General features: G+C 44.4%; 1 protein-coding gene across 1 annotated transcript in view; it reads left to right on the plus strand.

Moving 5' to 3' along the window:
• The window catches only part of LOC147005007 (actin-related protein 3B-like), a 46,416-nt gene extending 28,595 nt beyond the window's left edge, over positions 1-17,821 (plus strand). The window contains exons 7-9 of the mRNA XM_085836530.1: positions 15,814-15,939; positions 16,532-16,615; positions 17,331-17,821. Coding sequence (XP_085692656.1) covers positions 15,814-15,939; positions 16,532-16,615; positions 17,331-17,426 — 306 coding nt within the window. The 3' untranslated portion in view covers positions 17,427-17,821. The remainder of the gene's footprint in view (positions 1-15,813; positions 15,940-16,531; positions 16,616-17,330) is intronic.
• Positions 17,822-20,467: the final 2,646 nt, after the last annotated feature.

Genomic DNA, 20,467 nt, shown 5'->3' on the forward strand with positions numbered 1-20,467 from the left:
ATCTCAGCTTCTACTACTACCACTAAGAAAGGGACTGCTTCCCGAAGCCAGGGTGTGATGAGAAAGTGGAATATTGAGAATTATGGATGCCCACTTGAAAAATATCCTGTGGCCTCAGTTTCACAGTGGCTAAATGTACAGACATATAGGTGTTTGAGTGTCTAAAGAAATTAGGTTAGAAGACACAATCTGTAGCACACACGGGTGTCTTTCTGTGCATAGCCCAACACCTGCTGTCTGTAGGGGGTGCCTCTTGTTTTCATTTTTGTTCTGAGGCCCTCTCTTCTTCATTCTTGCCAGTGACCTAGGCCCCTTTCACAGTGGGGCAGCAATCAGTGGATCAGAACGATTGGACAACATGGTCTAGGCCCAGGGAAACTCAGATTAGACAGGGGGAATAACACATTTGGTGGACCTTGATGGATTCCTGGATTGTAAAACGCCCTCTCCTAGGAGTGCGGATGTTATCTTCCTGATGTCATCCTCCTGTGTGCTTTCCCTCCAGTCTCACAGCTTTATCCAGACAGTGGAGAACTCATGGATGGAGTTTGCAGCAAGCTCCATGATATCCTGTTCAGCCCTAGAAGGTTATCTTTCTTCTTGTTTGGAGCCTTCTCCTTTCTTGAGTAATCCAGACTTGTGGGGCCAAGGCTGTTCTATTTTGCTCATTCAGCCTTGGTGATTTTCAGGGGGTTTCTTATGACCGAGTGGGTAAGAGGTGGCTCGCTTTAGACTGTGGAGTGACCCAAGACTTTGTTGGCCATCGAGCCAACATCTTGTCCAGGTTCTCAGGCAAGAAGAAAAACAACCAGTAAGAATAAAAGATAGCTCTGAAGATTTGGACTGTTCGCTTAGCTTTATCGGGGTATGGTTGACATAAAAACGGTGTGTGTTTGTGGTGTGGCCAGGTTGATTTGATGTATGCATCCACTGCAGAAACCATGTTAAGCTGACTAATTCATTCACTCGCCACCTCATAGCTTGCTATGAGTGTGCATGTGTTGAGAAGCCTAAGAGCCACTGACAGCGAATTCCATGTACAGTAGACCTCACTATCAGACAGCAGCTTGTGTCCTGTTCCACAGATCCTCACATAGCTGGGCTGTGTTTAAAGAGGAGGTATATTAAATGCTTATTAAAAACATTTCTAGAGTTTGGCTAAGTTGACAGCTACTGTCAGCAGCTAGTCCATTCTTGGATTATCCGGTGTTTAGTATTTTGTCTGTTCTGCATGAAGGTGGACCAGTTATAATTGCTTTATCATGTAATTGGGTGTCTTTTTCTCTAGTGTGTGTGTTGTCTTGAGTGCTTACTGATACTAGCTGTATTGTTAAATTTAAGGAGATTTAATATATATGTGGTGGTGTGCTTGTCTTTAGGAACTGATCAAAAAGCAGAAAATACTGAAATAATTAATAGGAACCACTGCAAGCTAAATGGCATTAAACGAACCATGCAGTTATGGTAACTGAAGGATGAGCAGCTTGCTTTTAATTAGAGGGATCAAGGCTTTGGGAAGGCACCTTCCAAGCCAGTCAGAGCTGGCCTCTGAGCAGGTGTGGGAGAGGCCTACCTGGTATAGATTCCTGAGCACAGAGGCAGGGATCTAGGGGTGCATAAGGAATTCACCCTTCCTGAAGCCTGGGTGCAGCAGGGCCGGAAGGAGGTGGCAGTATGAGACATCTGTCATCCTGCTTTGGCACTAGGTCGGAAGGTGGGAAAAGATCCTACTTGTTCTATTGTCAAGAAGATGTGACTGCATCTTGATGTGCTCGAAGTTGGCTTTTTCTATAACTAGTGGCTTGAATTGGGTCTAGTATAGTAATTATCTTAGTGCTTGTAAGTCAGAACAGCAGGATGCAGGGTGAACAAGCTGTGTATATTATCTATTGATGTTGAGTAGGTCTGATATCTTCAATAGATGAAACAGAAAATTAGAAAACATATCTACTAGTGGTGTTTTATCTTTGTCTCTCCTTTCTCTCCCTTCAGTACTAGGGATAGAATGCAGGTCATTGTAGGCAAGCACTCTGCTAGTGAGCTACATCTCAACCCAGCATCCTTTACAAATGTCCCTTTCCAGTGAAACCAAATGCAAGTTCAAGATGCAAGCAGACGGAAGGCAGTGGTTTAGATTTGGACAGGGTCACGGGTTTAACAGTTACAGAACGTTTAAACCTACCCACAACATTTAAATGTGCTTCCTGCTAATTTACTCCAAAACACTAAGATTTCTTTCCATCTTAGTGGGAAAGGAAGCCTGGTGTGAACAACTAGTCATGGCTGAATTCAGGTTTTTTTTTTTTAATTTTTAATATTTTTATTACATATTTTCCTCAATTACATTTCCAATGCTATCCCAAACGTCCCCCATAGCGCCCCCCACTTCCCTACCCACCCATTCCCATTCTTTTGGCCCTGGCATTCCCCTATATTGGGGCATATAAAGTTTGCAAGTCCAATGGGCCTCTCTTTCCATTGATGGCCGACTAGGTCATCTTTCGATACATATGCAGCTAGAGACAAGAGCTCGGGGGTTCTGGTTAGTACATCATGTTGTTCCAACAATAGGGTTGCAGATCCCTTTAGCTCCTTGGGTACTTTCTCTAGCTTCTCCATTGGGAGCCCTGTGATACATCCAATAGCTGACTGTGAACATCCACTCCTGTGTTTGCTAGGCCCCGGCATCGTCTCACAAGAGACAGTTATATTTGGGTCCTTTCAGCAAAATCTTGCTAGGGTATGCAATGGTGTCAGCGTTTAGAAGCTGATTATGGGATGGATCCCTGGATACGGCAGTCTCTAAATGGTCCATCCTTTCATCACAGCTACGAACTTTGTCTCTGTAACTCCTTCCCTGGGTGTTTTGTTCCCAATTCTAAGAAGGTACACAGTGTCCACACTTTGGTCTTCATTCTTCTTGAGTTTCATGCGCTTAGCGAATTGTATCTTATATCTTGGGTATCCTAAGTTTTGGGCTAATATCCACTTATATGTGAATACATATTGTGTGAGTTCTTTTGTGATTGTGTTACTTCACTCAAGATGATGCCCTCCAGGTCCATCCATTTGGCTAGGAATTTCATAAATTCATTCTTTTTAATAGCTGAGTAGTACTCCATTGTGTAAATGTACCATAATTTCTGTATCCATTCCTCTGTTGAGGGACATCTGGGTTCTTTCCAGCTTCTGGCTATTATAAATAGGGCTGCTATGAACATAGTGGAGCATGTGTCCTTTTTACCGGTTGGGACATCTTCTGGATATATGCCCAGGAGAGGTATTGCTGGATCCTCCGGTAGTACTATGTCCAATTTTCTGAGGAACCGCCAGACTGATTGCCAGAGTGGTTGTACAAGCTTGCAATCCCACCAACAATGGAGGAGTGTTCCTCTTTCTCCACATCCTCGCCAGCATCTGCTGTCACCTGAATTTTTGATCTTAGCCATTCTGACTAGTGTGAGGTGGAATCTCAGGGTTGTTTTGATTTGCATTTCCCTGATGATTAAGGATGTTGAACATTTTTTCAGGTGCTTCTCTGCCATTCCTCAGGTGAGAATTCTTTGTTCAGTTCTGAGCCCCATTTTTTAATGGGGTTATTTGACTTTCTGGAGTCCACCTTCTTGAGTTCTTTATATATATTGGATATTAGTCCCTTATCTGATTTAGGATAGGTGAAGATCCTTTCCCAATCTGTTGGTGTTTTTTTTGTCTTATTGATGGTGTCTTTAGCCTTGCAGAAGCTTTGTAGTTTCATGAGGTCCCACTTGTCAATTCTCGATCTTACAGCACAAGCCATTACTGTTCTATTCAGGAATTTTTCCCCTGTGCCCATATCTTCAAGGCTTTTCCCCACTTTCTCCTCTATAAGTTTCAGTGTCTCTGGTTTTATGTGAAGTTCCTTGATCCACTTAGACTTGACCTTAGTACAAGGAGATAGGAATGGATCAATTCGCATTCTTCTACATGTTAACAACCAGTTGTGCCAGCACCATTTGTTGAAAATGCTGTCTTTCTTCCACTGGATGTTTTTAGCTCCCTTGTCGAAGATCAAGTGACCGTGGGTGTGTGGGTTCATTTCTGGGTCTTCAATTCTATTCCATTGGTCTATTTGTCTGTCACTATACCAGTACCATGCAGTTTTTATCACAATTGCTCTGTAGTAGAGCTTTAGGTCAGGCATGGTGATTCCACCAGAGGTTCTTTGATCCTTGAGAAGAGTTTTTGCTATCCTAGGTTTTTTGTTATTCCAGATGAATTTGCAGATTGCACTTTCTAATTCGTTGAAGAATTGAGTTGGAATTTTGATGGGGATTGCATTGAATCTGTAGATTGCTTTTGGCAAGATAGCCATTTTTACAATGTTGATCCTGCCAATCCATGAGCATGGGAGATCTTTCCATCTTCTGAGATCTTCTATAATTTCTTTCTTCAGAGACTTGAAGTTTTTATTATACAGATCTTTCACTTCCTTAGTTAGAGTCATGCCAAGATATTTTATATTATTTGTGACTATTGAGAAGGGTGTTGTTTCCCTAATTTCTTTCTCAGCCTGTTTATTCTTTGTGTAGAGAAAGGCCATTGATTTGTTTGAGTTAATTTTATATCCAGCTACTTCACCGAAGCTGTTTATTAGGCTTAGGAGTTCTCTGGTGGAATTTTTAGGGTCACTTATATATACTATCATATCATCTGCAAAGAGTGATATTTTGACTTCATCTTTTCCAATTTGTATCCCTTTGATCTCCTTTTGTTGTCGAATTGCTCTGGCTAGGACTTCAAGTACAATGTTGAATAGGTATGGAGAAAGTGGACAGCCTTGTCTAGTCCCTGATTTTAGAGGGATTGCTTCAAGCTTCTCACCATTTAATTTGATGTTGGCTACTGGTTTGCTGTAGATTGCTTTTATCATGTTTAGTTATGGGCCTTGAATTCCTGATCTTTCCAAGACTTTTATCATGAATGGGTGTTGGATCTTGTCAAATGCTTTTTCTGCATCTAACGAGATGACCATGTGGTTTTTGTCTTTGAGTTTGTTTATATACTGGATTACGTTGATGGATTTCCGTATGTTGAACCATGCCTGCATCCCTGGGATGAAACCTACTTGGTCAGGATGGATGATTGTTTTGATGTGTCCTTGGATTCGGTTAGCAAGAACTTTATTGAGGATTTTTGCATCAATATTCATAAGGGATATTGGTCTGAAGTCTTCTATCTTTGTTGGGTCTTTTTGTGGTTTAGGTATCAGAGTAATTGTGGCTTCATAGAATGAGTTGGGTAGAGTACCTTCTGTTTCTATTTTGTGGAATAGTTTGTGAAGAACTGGGATTAGATCTTCTTTGAAGGTCTGATAGAACTCTGCACTAAACCCATCTGGTCCTGGGCTTTTTTTAGTTGGGAGACTATTAATGACTGCTTCTATTTCCTTGGGGGATATAGGGCTGTTTATATCATTAACCTGATCTTGATTCAACTTTGGTACCTGGTATCTGTCTAGGAACTTCTCCATTTCATCCAGGTTCTCCAGTTTTGTTGAGTATAGCCTTTGGTAGAAGGATCTGATGGTGTTTTGGATGTCTTCAGGATCTGTTGTTATGTCTCCTTTTTCATTTCTGATTTTGTTAATTAGGATGCTTTCCCTGTGCCCTCTAGTGAGTCTGGCTAAGGGTTTATCTATCTTGTTGATTTTCTCAAAGAACCAGCTCCTTGATTGGTTGATTCTTTGAATAGTTCTTCTTGTTTCCACTTGGTTGATTTCGCCCCTGAGTTTGATTATTTCCTGCCGTCTACTCCTCTTGGGTGAATTTGCTTCCTTTTGTTCTAGTGCTTTTAGGTATGTTGTCAAGCTGCTAATGTGTGCTCTCTCTAGTTTCCTTTTGGAGGCACTCAGAGCTATGAGTTTTCCTCTTAGAAATGCTTTCATTGCATCCCATAAGTTTGGGTATGTTGTGGCTTCATTTTCTTTGAACTCTAAAAAGTCCTTAATTTCTTTCTTTATTCCTTCCTTGACCAAGGTATCATTGAGAAGAGTGTTGTTCAGTTTCCACGTGAAGGTTGGCTTTCGATTATTTATTTTGTTATTGAAGATCAGCCTTAGTCCATGGTGATCTGATAGGATCCATGGGACAATTTCAATATTTTTGTATCTGTTGAGGCCTGTTTTATGACCAATTATGTGGTCAATTTTGGAGAAGGTACCATGAGGTGCTGAGAAGAAGGTATATCCTTTTGTTTTAGGATAGAATGTTCTGTAGATATCTGCCAGATCCATTTGATTCATAATTTCTCTTAGTTTCTCTGTGTCCCTGTTTAGTTTCTGTTTCCATGATCTGTCCATTGGTGAAAGTGGTGTGTTGAAGTCTCCCACTATTATTGTATGAGGTGCAATGTGTGCTTTGAGATTTACTAAAGTTTCTTTAATGAATGTGGCTGCCTTTGTATTTGGAGCATAGATATTCAGGATTGATAGTTCCTCTTGGAGGATTTTACCTTTGATGAGTATGAAGTGTCCCTCCCTGTCTTTTTTAATGACTTTGGGTTGGAAGTCAATCTTATCAGATATTAGAATGGCTACTCCAGCTTGTTTCTTCATACCATTTGCTTGGAAAATTGTTTTCCAGCCTTTCATTCTGAGGTAGTGTCTATCCTTTTCTCTGAGATGAGTTTCCTGTAAGCAGCAAAATGTTGGGTCTTGTTTGTGTAGCCAGTTTGTTAGTCTATGTCTTTTTATCGGGGAGTTGAGTCCATTGATATTAAGAGACATTAAGGAAAAGTAATTGTTGTTTCCTGTTATTTTTGTTGTTAAAGTTGGCATTCTGTTCTTGTGGCTGTCTTCTTTTAGGTTTGTTGAGGGATTATCTTCTTGTTGTTTCTAGGGCGTGGTTCCTGTCCTTCTATTGGTTTTTTTCTGTTATTATCCTTTGAAGGGCTGGATTCGTGGAGAGATAATGTGTGAATTTGGTTTTGTCGTGGAATACTTTGGTTTCTCCATCTATGTTAATTGAGAGTTTGGCTGGGTATAGTAGCCTGGGCTGGAATTTGTGTTCTTTTAGTGTCTGTATAACATCCGTCCAGGATCTTCTGGCTTTCATAGTCTCTGGTGAAAAATCTGGTGTAATTCTGATAGGCTTGCCTTTATATGTTACTTGGCCTTTTTCTCTTACTGCTTTTAGTATTCTATCTTTATTTAGAGCATTTGTTGTTCTGATTATTATGTGTCGGGAGGTATTTCTTTTCTGGTCCAGTCTATTTGGAGTTCTGTAGGCTTCTTGTATGTTCATGGGCATCTCTTTCTTTAGATTTGGGAAGTTTTCTTCTATAATTTTGTTGAAGATGTTTGCTGGTCCTTTGAGTTGAAAATCTTCATTCTCATCCACTCCTATTATCCGTAGGTTTGGTCTTCTCATTGTGTCCTGTATTTCTTGGATGTTTTGAGTTAGGATCTTTTTGCATTTTACATTTTCCTTGATTGTTGTGCCGATGTTCTCTATGGAATCTTCTGCACCTGAGATTCTCTCTTCCATCTCTTGTATTCTGTTGCTGATGCTCGTATCTATGGTTCCAGATTTCTTTCCTAGGGTTTCTATCTCCAGTGTTGCCTCATTTTGGGTTTTCTTTATTGTGTCTACTTCCCTTTTTAGGTCTAGTATGGTTTTGTTCATTTCCATCATCTGTTTGGATGTGTTTTCCTGTTTTTCATTAAGGACTTCTACGTGTTTGATTAGGTTATCCTGTTTTTCTTTAAGGATTTGAAACTCTTTAGCTGTGTTCTCCTGCAATTCTCTAAGGGATTTTTGTGCTTCCTCTTTACTGTCTTCTACCTGTTTACCAGTTTTCCTTTGTATTTCTTTAAGTGTGTTATTAAAGTCCTTCTTGAAGTCCTCTACCATCATCAGGAGATATGCTTTTAGATCCGTGTCTAGCTTTTCCGGTGTGTTGGGGTGCCCTGGACTGGGCGAAGTGGGAGTGCTGGGTTCTGATGATGGTGAGTGGTCTTGGTTTCTGTTAGTAAGATTATTACGTTTACCTTTCGCCATCTGGTAATCTCTGGGGTTAGTTGTTGTCGTTGTCACTGTTTAAAGATTGGAGCAGAAGCTGTGTTCCACTCACCAGCAGTCTCAAAATCCTGTGGCGGGGGTCGTGGGTAGCTGGCAGTACTCCGGTGCTGGTCCAGCCGGAAGAGGCCTGTGGTCCTACTCAGGCCGGTTTTCTGCTTCCCTAACTAATGCAGTCTCAGGTCCCGCGCGCAATTGGATTGGAGCAGAAGCTGTGTTCCACTCTCCAGAAGTCTTAAGATCCTGTGGCAGGTGTTGTGGGTAGCTGGCGAGTGTCAGCCGACCCTGCGCCCTAGCTACCCCGGTGCTTTTCTGACCGGAAGAGGCTTGTGGCCCTATGTAGGCCGAGTTTCTCCCTCCCCAACCAAAGCAGTCTCAGGTCCCGCGTGATTGGACTGGAGCAGAAGCTGTGTTCCACTCACCAGCAGTCTCAAAATCCTGTGGCGGGGGTCGTGGGTAGCTGGCAGGTGTCAGCCGACCCTGCGCTCTAGCTACCCCGGTGCTGATCCGGCCGGATGAGGCCTGTGGCCCTACTCTCGAATTCAGGTATTTTAATGCAGGGGTAGGATGATAAGTGATAAGTTCTCTCACGATGCCCCGCCGGGGTGTCTGCTGGCTGCTCGCTAGGCTCAGCACAGGCGCTCAGGAAGCAGGGATTCAGTGGCATCTAGTGAGGTGAGCATAATGACGGATGGGCACCCGGTTTGAGCCCAGTTTGGTGCCTCAGGGGCTTCCTGGAGCTAATGCTCCCCATGGGGTTGTACCACAGTGGATGTGGCTGCAGTTCTGGCATCCAGGGCAGTGCCAGTGGCCACATGTGGCTGCTGCATCCTTCAAATGTGGTTGCAACAAGAAGGCATATAAAATTTTGTTGATTTAAATTTATACAGATATAAATAGAAATATTGGACTAAGGGCTACACTGTGGGACAGCTCAGACTGGTGTCCCCCAGGCTGGTGTGATCTGCTCAGAACAGGGAACACAAAGATGGGAACTAAAATGTAATCTTTGCAAGGTGGTGACACACACCTTTAATCCTGGCTCTCAGTAAGGAGAGGCCAGCAGATCTCTGAGTTCCAGGCCAGTCTGGTCTACAGAGTAGGTTCTGAGACAGCCAGGGCTACAAAGAGAAATTGCCTTGGAAAACAAAAACAAAAACAAAAACGAGAGCTGGCTTGCTAGTTAAGAACATGTATTACACAGGATCCAGCACCCACACTGGGTACTCATAACAGTGTGTACCCCAGATCCAGGGTTCCAATGCCCTCTTTTGGCCTCTGCAGGCACCAGTACATATGTGTAACATGCACATACAGAAATGTGCACATGCATACACATAACTAAAAAAGTAAAATAAATCTTTAAGGAGAAGAGTGTTTGCAGAGCCAGGAGCAGAGTGTGCTGTGGGTGGGAAGGGACTCAGCATCCCTGGGCCTGATATTTATATACACAGTAGTGATTGAGAAGCCTGAGGCTTGCCCAAAGCCAGATCACGTGGGACCTGAAGGAGACGGGTGTGCCACTGTGTGCTGGCTGGGATTCTCAGGGAAGACATGGCCTTGCACAGAGTTAGAGATTGAGATTGTCCCGAGGGCCACTGAGGACTTTGGAAGGATACGCAGTGACTCCAGTGGAGAAAAATGACTGTGTCATCACCTGCATCAGGGTGTCACCTCTGTTAGCTACACCTGGGTTCCTGTGTGCTTCAGTCACAAGGTGTGATAGTGTGACAGTTCAACACACACAATCACCCTCAAAGTCAAGTCTCAGAGCACTGGAAGACAACTGTCCCTGGCCTGCCTGGTCACTGTCCCCACAGGATCAGAGGCCAAAGGAATGCAAATGAAGGAAAAAGAAGTCATGTAAGTGATTCCTGCAGATTCCTGCAGCCCCTAAAGCCAGCCTGAACATTTGCTTGGATTTCAAAAGGGGCATGGTTGAGTGTCTCACAGTTAGGGGTTTTCTCAAATGTGCACTTTTAGTTGTCAGCTGAGCCTGTAGCTGCTGTGACATCTAAACTGCAAGAGAGGAGAGGCAGCCTGTCTTGAAGCGTGCTTCTTTTTTCCTGGCCTGTGCTGGTTTGCAAGCATCCTCCTTTTCTCCTGTGTTGTGAGGAGATTGGACCTAGGGCCTTGTATATGCTAGGCAAGTTTGGTAGTGCCGCTGAACTGCGTTCAAGTCCCTTCACATTGTTTTTGAGACAAGCGAAGCTGCTAAAGGTGGCCTCAGACTTGCTTTTTGGCCCAGGTAGGTCTTGAGCTTTCAATTCTTTTCCCTCAGATTCCAGAGTAGCTTGGATTACAGTGCTGCAAGACCAGGTCTTGCCTGAGTGGTTAACACTGTACCTGCAGTTACACATGATGGCGCACAGGTGGCGCCATGTGTCTGTCAAACTGAATTCAAAGTCAAGTGTGAGCTGAGCTGCACTGAAGTTCCAGGAGCAGGAAGTATGGTTGCTTTTGATGTTGTGATACTTTTTTGAACAGGTATTGGAAATGAGACTTAGTGTTTGCACTTGGCCAGCCGCTTACCCCCGAGCCATACCCCCAGTCCATATTATATATTGACAATGAACTTGCTGGTGGTAAAGCTTTTTATTTTAAATCTTTCTGACTTATACTTCAGAAGGCTGACAGGTTGTGTGTATCTAATGTTGTGTCATGGCATTTTCTACCAGCAGAAAGAGGGCACACTTTGCAAAGGTGACTTAAAATGGAGACTTTTGGTAGGGAGGTAATTTTAGAAGGGCTCTTGAAAAAAATATCTACACAAGACAGTGGGTTTCATGAACACTTGACACCCTCACACTGTGCAAAGGGACACAGCAGATGCATCCCGAGCCACTTGGGGAGCGGGGAAGCAGAGGGAGGGGGTGGCCAAAGTATTAGGATGTAAAAATGGACGTCTTCATAAGAAGTTTAGACTCTGTAGGTGGGCAAAGGCCTTATCTCTAATTAAACTGCACATTCAATTTGGTAAACTTCAGGTGTGCCAGAAATGTGTGTAAGAAAGCAGATGTTGCTTGTATCCCTGATTATCAGTTATTGACCATCAGTTATTGATCATCAGTTATCGATTATCAGTTATCGATTATCAGTTATTGCTGAGCTTTTCTTGCGGCTCTGAGTTAGAAGAAGGAGGATGGATGTGTCCCGTCATAGTTCTATCTGTGTCCTGAGTGTTCACTCAGCAGTGTTGTAAAAACGTCCTTAATAGAGCAAACTCTCCAGAAACATCATCCTTCATGAAGTTGGTTCAGTGCTGACCCTTCCCTGTGTTTGAGTACTTAGTGTTTTTCTGAACTTACATCCCGTTTTTTCTTTACTTTGTTATGTTTTAGGGCATATGCTAGCCTGAGGCTGGCTCTAGGGGCCGCCTCTCCTTCAGATACTTTGAGAACGTGCTGACTGGAGAAGGTCTGATCCCTTCCTGACTAAGATGCTTTCTGACCTCTCCAGGCCTGTGACTACATTTAGATTTTCAATGGCAGTGTTAAGTGGTTTGCAGAGTTCCTGGGTATCCAGCAGGTTCTGATGGAGTGAGGTGATTGTTAGTGAGAGATGCTTGCTTTCTGTCGGGCTTCCTGTAGAGAGACACACTGAGCTCTGCTCCTGCTGAGAGCTTCTGAGGAAGCTGTCTGTATCTCTCTGTCTTCATGGTCAGGAGCGGCTGCTCCAGAGCAGACAGCTGTGTAGCAGCCAAGTCACCTGTGGGCAGCATGAGGCCTGGGTCCCTAGTTTCTTGGCCTTTCTTGCTTGGAGGAGACTCACATAGGGATGTTGTGATGTCAGAGGTTAAGTCAGCTGATGTCACTGCAGAGTGCCTGTAAAGGCACACAGCAGCATTTGGCACTTAGGAAATATGTGCAGGGCTAGGTAGTTTAGTTTCTAAGTAAGCATATGTTTTCCTGTTCTCCCAAGCTCTGAGTTATGCAGGTCTACAGCACTGAGATCTTACAGCACTGCAGAGTACTAGGGTATTCTGGTGATCATTTACTTCATTCCCTAGTGGATTATTATTATTTTTTAATTAAGAAATCCATTGCAAAGACATGACAAGTAATTGTAAAATTGAGCTGGGTCTTGGACTGGAGGGGAAAAAGGATGTAAAAGTTATTAAAAGGCAAAGAAACAAGATATTGAAGAAGCAGTACTTATGAATGCAGCTTTGAAGATGGCCACTGCAATGTGGGACAGTTTTAGTGTGCACACACCTAAAATGTTTAGGAGGAAGCATGATGCTCTCAGGTGGTTAGACAAAGTTGAGGATAAGAGGGATGGTGACTGACCTAGTGTCCTTGGAAGAGCCACCTGTTATTGCCCGCGCTTTTGTTCCCCCTGGTAAGAACACGCTCAGGGCAACTGGAATCTTCTGCGGCACAAGCTTTATTGCTTACCCCTTCAGGAGCCAGTGGAGAAGAGAGCCAGAGAGAGAGAGAGATAGAGAGATTGATAGAATGGCGGAAACCCGTCCCTTTTATGGAGGACTGTCCTCCGCCTCGGACGTGTAGCTCCCTGATTGGCTGCAGCCCATCGGCCGGAGTTGTCGTCACGGGGAAGGCAGAGCACATGGGGTGGGAAATTACCCCGGCGCATGCACAGATGGTTTGATTACATGGGTGCCAGTGCCATCAGCGCCATCTTGTAATGGCGAATGTGAGGGCGGCTCCTTACAACCTGTGTTACAGGAAGGGACCGTGACCGACTCAGTGTCTTTTGACCGACTTAGTGTCTTTCACTAGCTTGGTGAAGATGAACTATTGAGATGGTTACCAGACCATATGCAGGTCCCCAGCCCCAATAGCGATCCTATATGAAGAAGGTAGAATCACTATTAAATTCAGCTATTGCACCAAGATCTTCTATGTGACCTGAATTGCATTTTAAGTCCCATTCTGTGTTTGATCAGTTTTCTGCCTCAACAAACCAGTTCACAAACAAGCCTGTGGGCCTTCCTGATCCAGATGACTGCTCACAGGGTGACTCACTAGGAAGACTCAGGGGGAGTAAGGACAACCAGTGGGTTCTCAAAATGTGGTACTTCTCAGGTGACCCATCACCATTATCACCATACTTCTTGCTGCTTTCAGGGACTTCATTTTCCTAAGCTTCACTCTTGCTGTAATATTGACCCACACATTTACACACGATGCACTTTGTACAACTAAATGCCCTTAGAGACTTCTATGCCTATGCACAGTGACAGCCAGGGGAGCACTGTGAAAGCCAGGCGAGCACTGTGAGAGGCACGGGAGCATTGTGACAGCCAGGGGAGCAATGTGACAGCCAGAGAGTACTGTGTCAGCCAGGGGAGCACTATGACAACCAGATAGTACTGTGTCAGCCAGGGGAGCACTGTGACAGCCAGGGGAGCACTGTGACAGCCAGGGGAGCACTGAGATAACCAGGAGAGCACTGAGATAACCAGGGGAGCACTGAGATAACCAGGAGAGCACTGTGTTGGCCAGGGATACAGCCTCTTCCCTTAGCAAGCACTATCACTGGGAAAAGGCACTAAACTCCTAAAGTTGCATTGGGCAGACCATGGGCCACACTGGGAACATTCTCTGGCACAAGAAAGGGCTCATACCTCTAAATCTAAAGATTCTTAAAGGGGCCTATGACTTTGAAAAAGTTTTAAAAATGTAAAAATCACATTTTAAGATATGAACTTCCTGTCATTCTAGAGAAAGACATTTTAGAAACAATATTTGGGACCTACTAACAACATTCATTTCATGTTTTCCAAGAAAATGAACCGTGCTTGCTTTATACATTTAAAAAAGTGAAAGACTGGGTTGGGGAGATGCCTCAGTGGGTAAAAGGACTTGCTGTATATATGTAAGTAACCCAGGTTAGGGTGGCAATCTGCATCCATAACCCAGGTTAGGGTGGCAGTCTGTCTGTGATCCTAGTCTCCTCAGATGAGGTAGGAGGCAGATAGGAGACTCCCTGGAAAGTCATGGGGCAGCCATCCTGAGGTATAGAGTGAACAAGAGTGTGGGTTTCTTGTAGGCTTTCCTAAGGCTATGGGTAGGCTATTAGAGCTGAAATTTCTACATAAACTCATGTTAGAGCTGGACTATGTATCAAGGCAGAAGACTAGATCTGAGATGGCTTTACAGGACTCTGCTCTTCTGCCTCTGTCTCTACTGCCTGCTCTACATATCTCACCTCAGCAGCTGTGGCTCTCAGCTTGGCCATCTCTCACTGGCAGCGAGCAGTAATGAGTGGAACAGACCCAGCCTAACCTGGGCTCTCTGGCCTGGATCTGTGTGATTTTGCTTTCCCATAAACTTGTGAGGGATTGGCTGGCTGATGGGGTGCCTGGCATCCAGAAAGGCAGTGTGGGAACTCATGGATCCTTGAAGGATGGTTTTTATTTTCTTTATAGTTTTCTCAAATGATATTTTCTGTCAGAAAGTTAAATGAGGGCAATTTCACTTTCATTGTCCTAAATAATATTCTGTAGCCTGAGAGAATAGAGCTGCCTTTCATTGTAACAGTCAGTCAGTTTCATGATTCTCATCCTGCCTCACCCACCAGACGTCTGGTGTGGTCGCATGATAGAGGCTGGAGCGATCATGGGGCTGTGGGCAGAGGGAGGAGCCATTTGAAAATGTCCCCAGGGGATTTGAATATGCTTCCTTTCAGCATTGCAGCTCTGAAGGATTCCAGTAGGAGGGAAGACCCTGTTGGCTATTATATACAGCCTGTGGGTCAGTTAATGTGGATTTTCTGGCTTCTTGGCTCTTGTCAGGGTTCTGCCCGGGGCATGGGGAGCGTGGGCATGAATTGCTATGTGTTTTCAGTTGCTTACAGTGTAGGAAGTACCAGGGAAATGTTTAGTATTGTGCTGTCACAAAATATATATATATATAATGTACGCCTTTTGGCTAGCGAAAGGTCTCAGGTGAGGGATTCAAGGGGGGCAGTTATTAATGCCATGTAGAATCAGACATGTTGGAGACTCTGAGGAGTTCAGACCCTAGTGACAGAGACAGATAGCATGGTAGAGCTCTGAGGAGAGTCAGCCCACAACGCAGGAGTGCCACCCTTAAAGAAAGCAGGAGCCCATCCTAGAGCCCACTTTAGGGGACCACAGCCAGAAATGCAGATTGGGGTCACCCCAGATTCCATGTTCCAATGTGGAAGCATTTTCAGAGTTTTACAGGATGAAGAAAGTTATAGGTCAAAACAAGTTCAAATGCATTGGTGGGCATGTAAGAGAGGCAACTAGAGCAAGATGGGGGAGCCTTTCTGTAGGCCCCAAATGCTATTCGTAGACTGTCTTAACTTTTGGTTTGGCGGAAACTCGGGATCTTCTAGGCTGATAGCTTACTAAGGCTTTTATACATTAGTCAAAGGATGTTTGTTCTGACACAGAGGTGGACAAGGAATGGCTATTCAGGGGCTAAAGCTAGCCTAAGATAGGCAATTTGCTTCTCGAGCTGCAAGTCCCAGCCTCCCCATATCTCTGCAGTTTGTAACCAGTCTTTGCAAACACAGCAAACCTGTGCTTTCTGGCTGGTGGTGTCAGCTGAAGGATTCCAGGGGACTCAGTGCAGGGAAGAGGAGAGGGTATGGGAGAGTTGCTGCAGGCAGCCCAGCAGCAGTCTGCCTTCAACTCCGACAGGGGGCGCTCATGCTGCACAGTGTGTTACTTACATAAGTCATCCTGCTGTAGGCAGAGACTGGACCATCACAGGCACTCAGTCTCACCCAAGGCTGCGCACTGTTCACTTTGGTCTTTCAGAACGTCGTTCTTTCTGGAGGCTCCACAATGTTCAGAGATTTTGGACGTCATCTGCAGAGAGATTTGAAAAGAGTGGTGGACGCCAGGTTAAAGCTGAGCCAAGAGCTCAGTGGAGGCAGGATAAAGGTAGGAGGCTGTGTGCCAGCCGCTGTGGGGGTAGAGCCAAGCTTCACTGGGGGGTGGGTAGCCGAGGGTTGATGCTGGAATTCATGGGAGGTCGTCCTTAAAACCACCTGGGTCAGTCAGGCATCAATGTGTGTGACCAGGGTGGTGCAGAGACAAGATGGGCTTGTGGTGAGGAAATGTTCTCATTAAATGGAAAAAAAACTGCTGTGCGTGGGGAGCCAGGCCATGCTCATCCAAGACCACAGCTCTGAGCTGCTGGGTGCTGTCTGGGCTTCTCCCTGAGGTGGGCTTTGGTGGGGAAGAGAACCTACAGCAGTGAAGGTGCCCGGTGCAGTGTTTGTTTTGTTATAGTGTTTGGGGGTTCACTTTGTTACTGGCCTTGCTACACCCTGTGATTTGTTTGAGGGAAGCTATTGGTTTGATTAATTGTGTGTTTTAGTATTGGAAGAAGGGGTCTCCTGAATCTGTGGGCTGGGCCTATAGCATGACTGAGGCCGTCACCGGAGGAGTCACTGTCTATCATGGACACACTGCTTGGAGGATGCACTGTGCAGACTAAATGCAGACTAAACGCAGTTGCTTTCTTTTGCAGCCTAAGCCTGTGGAGGTGCAGGTGATCACTCACCACATGCAGCGCTATGCCGTGTGGTTTGGAGGCTCAATGCTGGCCTCAACTGTAAGTCCCTGATCTCTTGTCATTTGTGCTTTCCTATTGAGTTTGGATAAGTATTGTCTACAAATGTGAAATAGCATGTGTTCTGTTTGCATGGCTTTAAATATGCAAAACAAATTCTACTTGATATAAAAATATTTTAGTCACTTAAATTGTATGCTTTATTAACAAACACGGTGGTGGCACATGCCTTTAATCCCAGCATTTAGGAGGCAGAGGCCAGCCTGGTCTACACAGTGAGTTACAGGACAGTCAGGGCTACATAGAGAAACCCTGCCTTGAAAAGAACAGCAACCAAAAACAGAACAAAACAAACAAACAAACAAACAAAACACCCCACTACTACCACCACCACCACCAAAAACCAAAAAAAAAAAAAAACCAAAAAAGTCCACCCTGCTCATTGTCCCTTCCATGTGGTTATTTTATTTATTAATATTCCCCCCACCCCCAGAGTTTGTTAGCAGCCATTTTTAGTTCAGGTTGACACATTTTTGATCCCATTAAGGGAAACTAAGTAGATTTGTTGTTGCTTTGTAAAGTTGGGAATTGCTGAGTGAATTTTAAAAAGTCAAGTCAAGTTCTGCCTGGTTTGTTATCAGATCAGGTGTGGTACCATGATTGGCAGAGACCCTTGGATAAGTCCCTCCCATTTGCTCAATGTTTTCCTCTTCCCACCTGCTCATCTTCTTCCTCTTTCTGGCTGCTCCTCCTGCAGCCGGAGTTCTTTCAGGTCTGTCACACCAAGAAGGACTATGAGGAATATGGGCCAAGCATCTGCCGTCACAACCCGGTCTTTGGAGTCATGTCCTAGTGTCTGCATAGGAGCGATTGTCTGACATTGTCCTGTTGGGGAATAAGTGTCCTTCAGAACCCAGAGCAGCCACGGCTCCTGTACATAGCAGTGTGGAATGGGTGTGTGAGCAGCGTGCTTTCATCACCAGTGGGGCCGGGCACGGTCTTCCCAGTAAAGCCATTTATCCGGTATGACTGTTCTTGGTCCTCCTCCCGGCCCCTCCCCTCCTGCCCCTCCCACTCTCTCTCCTTTCTACCCGAGCTTCTAGTCAAGTGTAGCTCTGAAGGAATCCATGCAACTGTAGAAGCTACTAGAGGATGCAGTGGATTCTCCAGGAAAGACTGTAAGGTGGGGGAACCCTGGCCTTCCCAGCCTATTTTTGTAAATAAAATGTTATAAACTTGAAATACAAATTGATGTTTATATTTCCTATCATTTTGTATTTTATGGTATTTGGTATAACCAGCTAATGCTAAGCATGAGTAGTCACAGAGTTCATGGATGTCAGAGTTCTGTAATAAAGTACTTGATTGTGAGGCATGTTCTGATGTGTGTACAGGCTTTATGCCACGTCTGCTGGGAAGTGATTACATGTTGTTGGGGTGGTGTGACATCTGAGCACCAACCGCTGTTGAGTGAGAGTTGGTACAGATGTATCTAACTTCCTGGAGCTGCTTTATAGAAGACAATGGTTTAATGTTGTTGAGTGCGGGATGAAATACTATTGCACTGTTGTAATAAAGGCTGCTAGAATCTTTATAACTGTTCCTTGTGGTCACTTTTGCCTCCCCATTCATTCAGAGAACCTCAGACTCTATAGGTTTGCAGACAACTGATGATTGATACTGTGTGTGTGTGTGTGTGTGTGTGTGTGTGTGTGTGTTTGTCTTAAAAGTGCCATCAAGCCTGGGTGGACAGCCTGCCTGTTGTGGATGGGGGTGTGGACATCCTTGGGGTGTCCAGGCTGCTATCTTAGGAAGCATTCAGTGCTCTGATGTTTGCTGAGTGACTTCTCACTCAAGTGTAGGTTAGTAGATACAAAGCTCTCCCTTCTCCCGGAATCCTTGTTACTTTAAAAATTGTTGTTATAGTCCTCCAAGTTGTGAGGCATGTTTTTCTCTCAGACACAAGTTTATATTGGAAACTTGAGCTTTGAGGCCTCCTATCTCTCCACATTTGATTCTTCCTGTCAGTTATTCACAGCCATCCTGAATCTGAGAATAGTCAATGATTCTGCGAACCAGAGAGACTACATCCAGGGAACTGTAAATAATTAAAAAAAAATATTAGTTAGTGTGTGTGTTTACACACACGTATGGTCTGTATTTATGTGTGTGTGGTGTATATATCTGTGTGTACATGTGTTCATGGTATGTGTATGCATGGTGTGTAAATGTGTGTGTGTGCAGTGTATACATGCATACATGTGTATGCTCAGTGTGGTGTGTATAGATGTGTATATGAGTGGTATGTATATGTGTGAGCACAAGTGCCAAGGTTCCCACATGAAGGTCAGAGACAACTTGATGTAGTTGGTTTTCTCTTCTTTCACCTTCACTAGGTCTGGGATTGAATCATGTCTGCAGGCTCGCATGTGCCTTTTCCAGTGGAGCTGTCTTACTGGATCCTTGTGTAACTTTCATTGTAGCATAATTATTCTTACTCTAAAATGGACTTTATTATTTTAAAATACTTAATGAATATTTATTACATGAATATACATTTCATTCACTTTGCTTGATAATGTGCTTTGGAGTGCTCACGTGCATATATATATATACACACACATACACACACATATATATATATATATATATATATATATACACACACACAAACTTTGTAATACTTGTATGCTTATAATCTCAGCATTTACCTTGCAGAGGGAGGAGGGTCACTACAAGCTAGAGGTCTGCCTGTGGGTTTTAGGTCATCCAGGGATATACTTGGTGTTTGGGATGGCTCACTGAGTAAAGGCTGTGTTGTACAAGCCCAGCAACCTGAGTCTGATCTCTAGCACTCATAGTGCACAGAAAGAGAACTGAGATTCCACGGTTGTCCTCTGACCTCTATCTATATGCTGTGATATATATGCTAATATATGCTAATGTGCATACACATGTACACTACTAATAAAATGTTCCCCACAGTTAAAAACAAAGCAAAACCCAACATACACACACACACACACACACACACACACACACACACACACACACACACACACACCACACTGTCTGTGTGTGTACATACACACACAGACAGTGTACTCATCACAGTCATGTGTGGGCAGCATCATCTAATACAAAGCCAGCTTAGCAGGAGACTGTTGAGTACACACGGGTGCTGTGCAGATAGGATGGAAAACACCATTCTACCATGCTGACAGCATGGTCCACCGTAGAGCGGTCTCTCCTCTGAATAGCATGTCTGACTGTATTGTAGCTTACTGCTGCTGTCACACTGCACAAGAGCCAGTGACAGGCCATGTTGCTAGAAAAGAGCAACACTGGGAGCGTGAAAGTCCAAGAATAATGCACGTGAGGGTGTTGTCTGCAAGTGTGAATTAACTGTATTAGTGTAGTATCAGGTGAGGCAGGCTACTAACAAAGGAGAGAGCTTTGTTTAGCTGCCAAGCTCAGGGGTTCAAGGGCATCAGTTCGGCTCTGGTGAGGGCCTTCTCATTTGCTCATGGTGTGGTAGATGGTCACAGTGGGAGCATTGTGGGAGTGAAGACTGCATCTGGGTTCAGGAAGCCACAGAACACTGGGTGAGCTTCTGTAATGACCCTCTCTTGGGCATTATCTCAGTCTCTTCGGAGGGCAGAGCCCCCAGAGTGACCCAAAGGCTCTTTACATAATGGGTTCCTATTATGGAAACTATTAGGCTAGCCAGGGAGATGTGTAGTGATAGTCTTGAGATATAGAGCAAGCCAGTGAGATGGCTCTCTGAGCAAAAGCTGTGTGAGCCTGACATGCTGAGTTTGATCCCCAGCACCCACTGTGGAAGGAGAGAACTGACCCAAGGCTGGTCATCACTTGAGACTTGTGATCATTTGA

The sequence above is a fragment of the Mus caroli genome, unplaced genomic scaffold (genome assembly GCF_978045245.1).
Source record: "Mus caroli unplaced genomic scaffold, Mus_caroli_1 scaffold_4, whole genome shotgun sequence".
Lineage (NCBI taxonomy): Eukaryota > Metazoa > Chordata > Mammalia > Rodentia > Muridae > Mus > Mus caroli.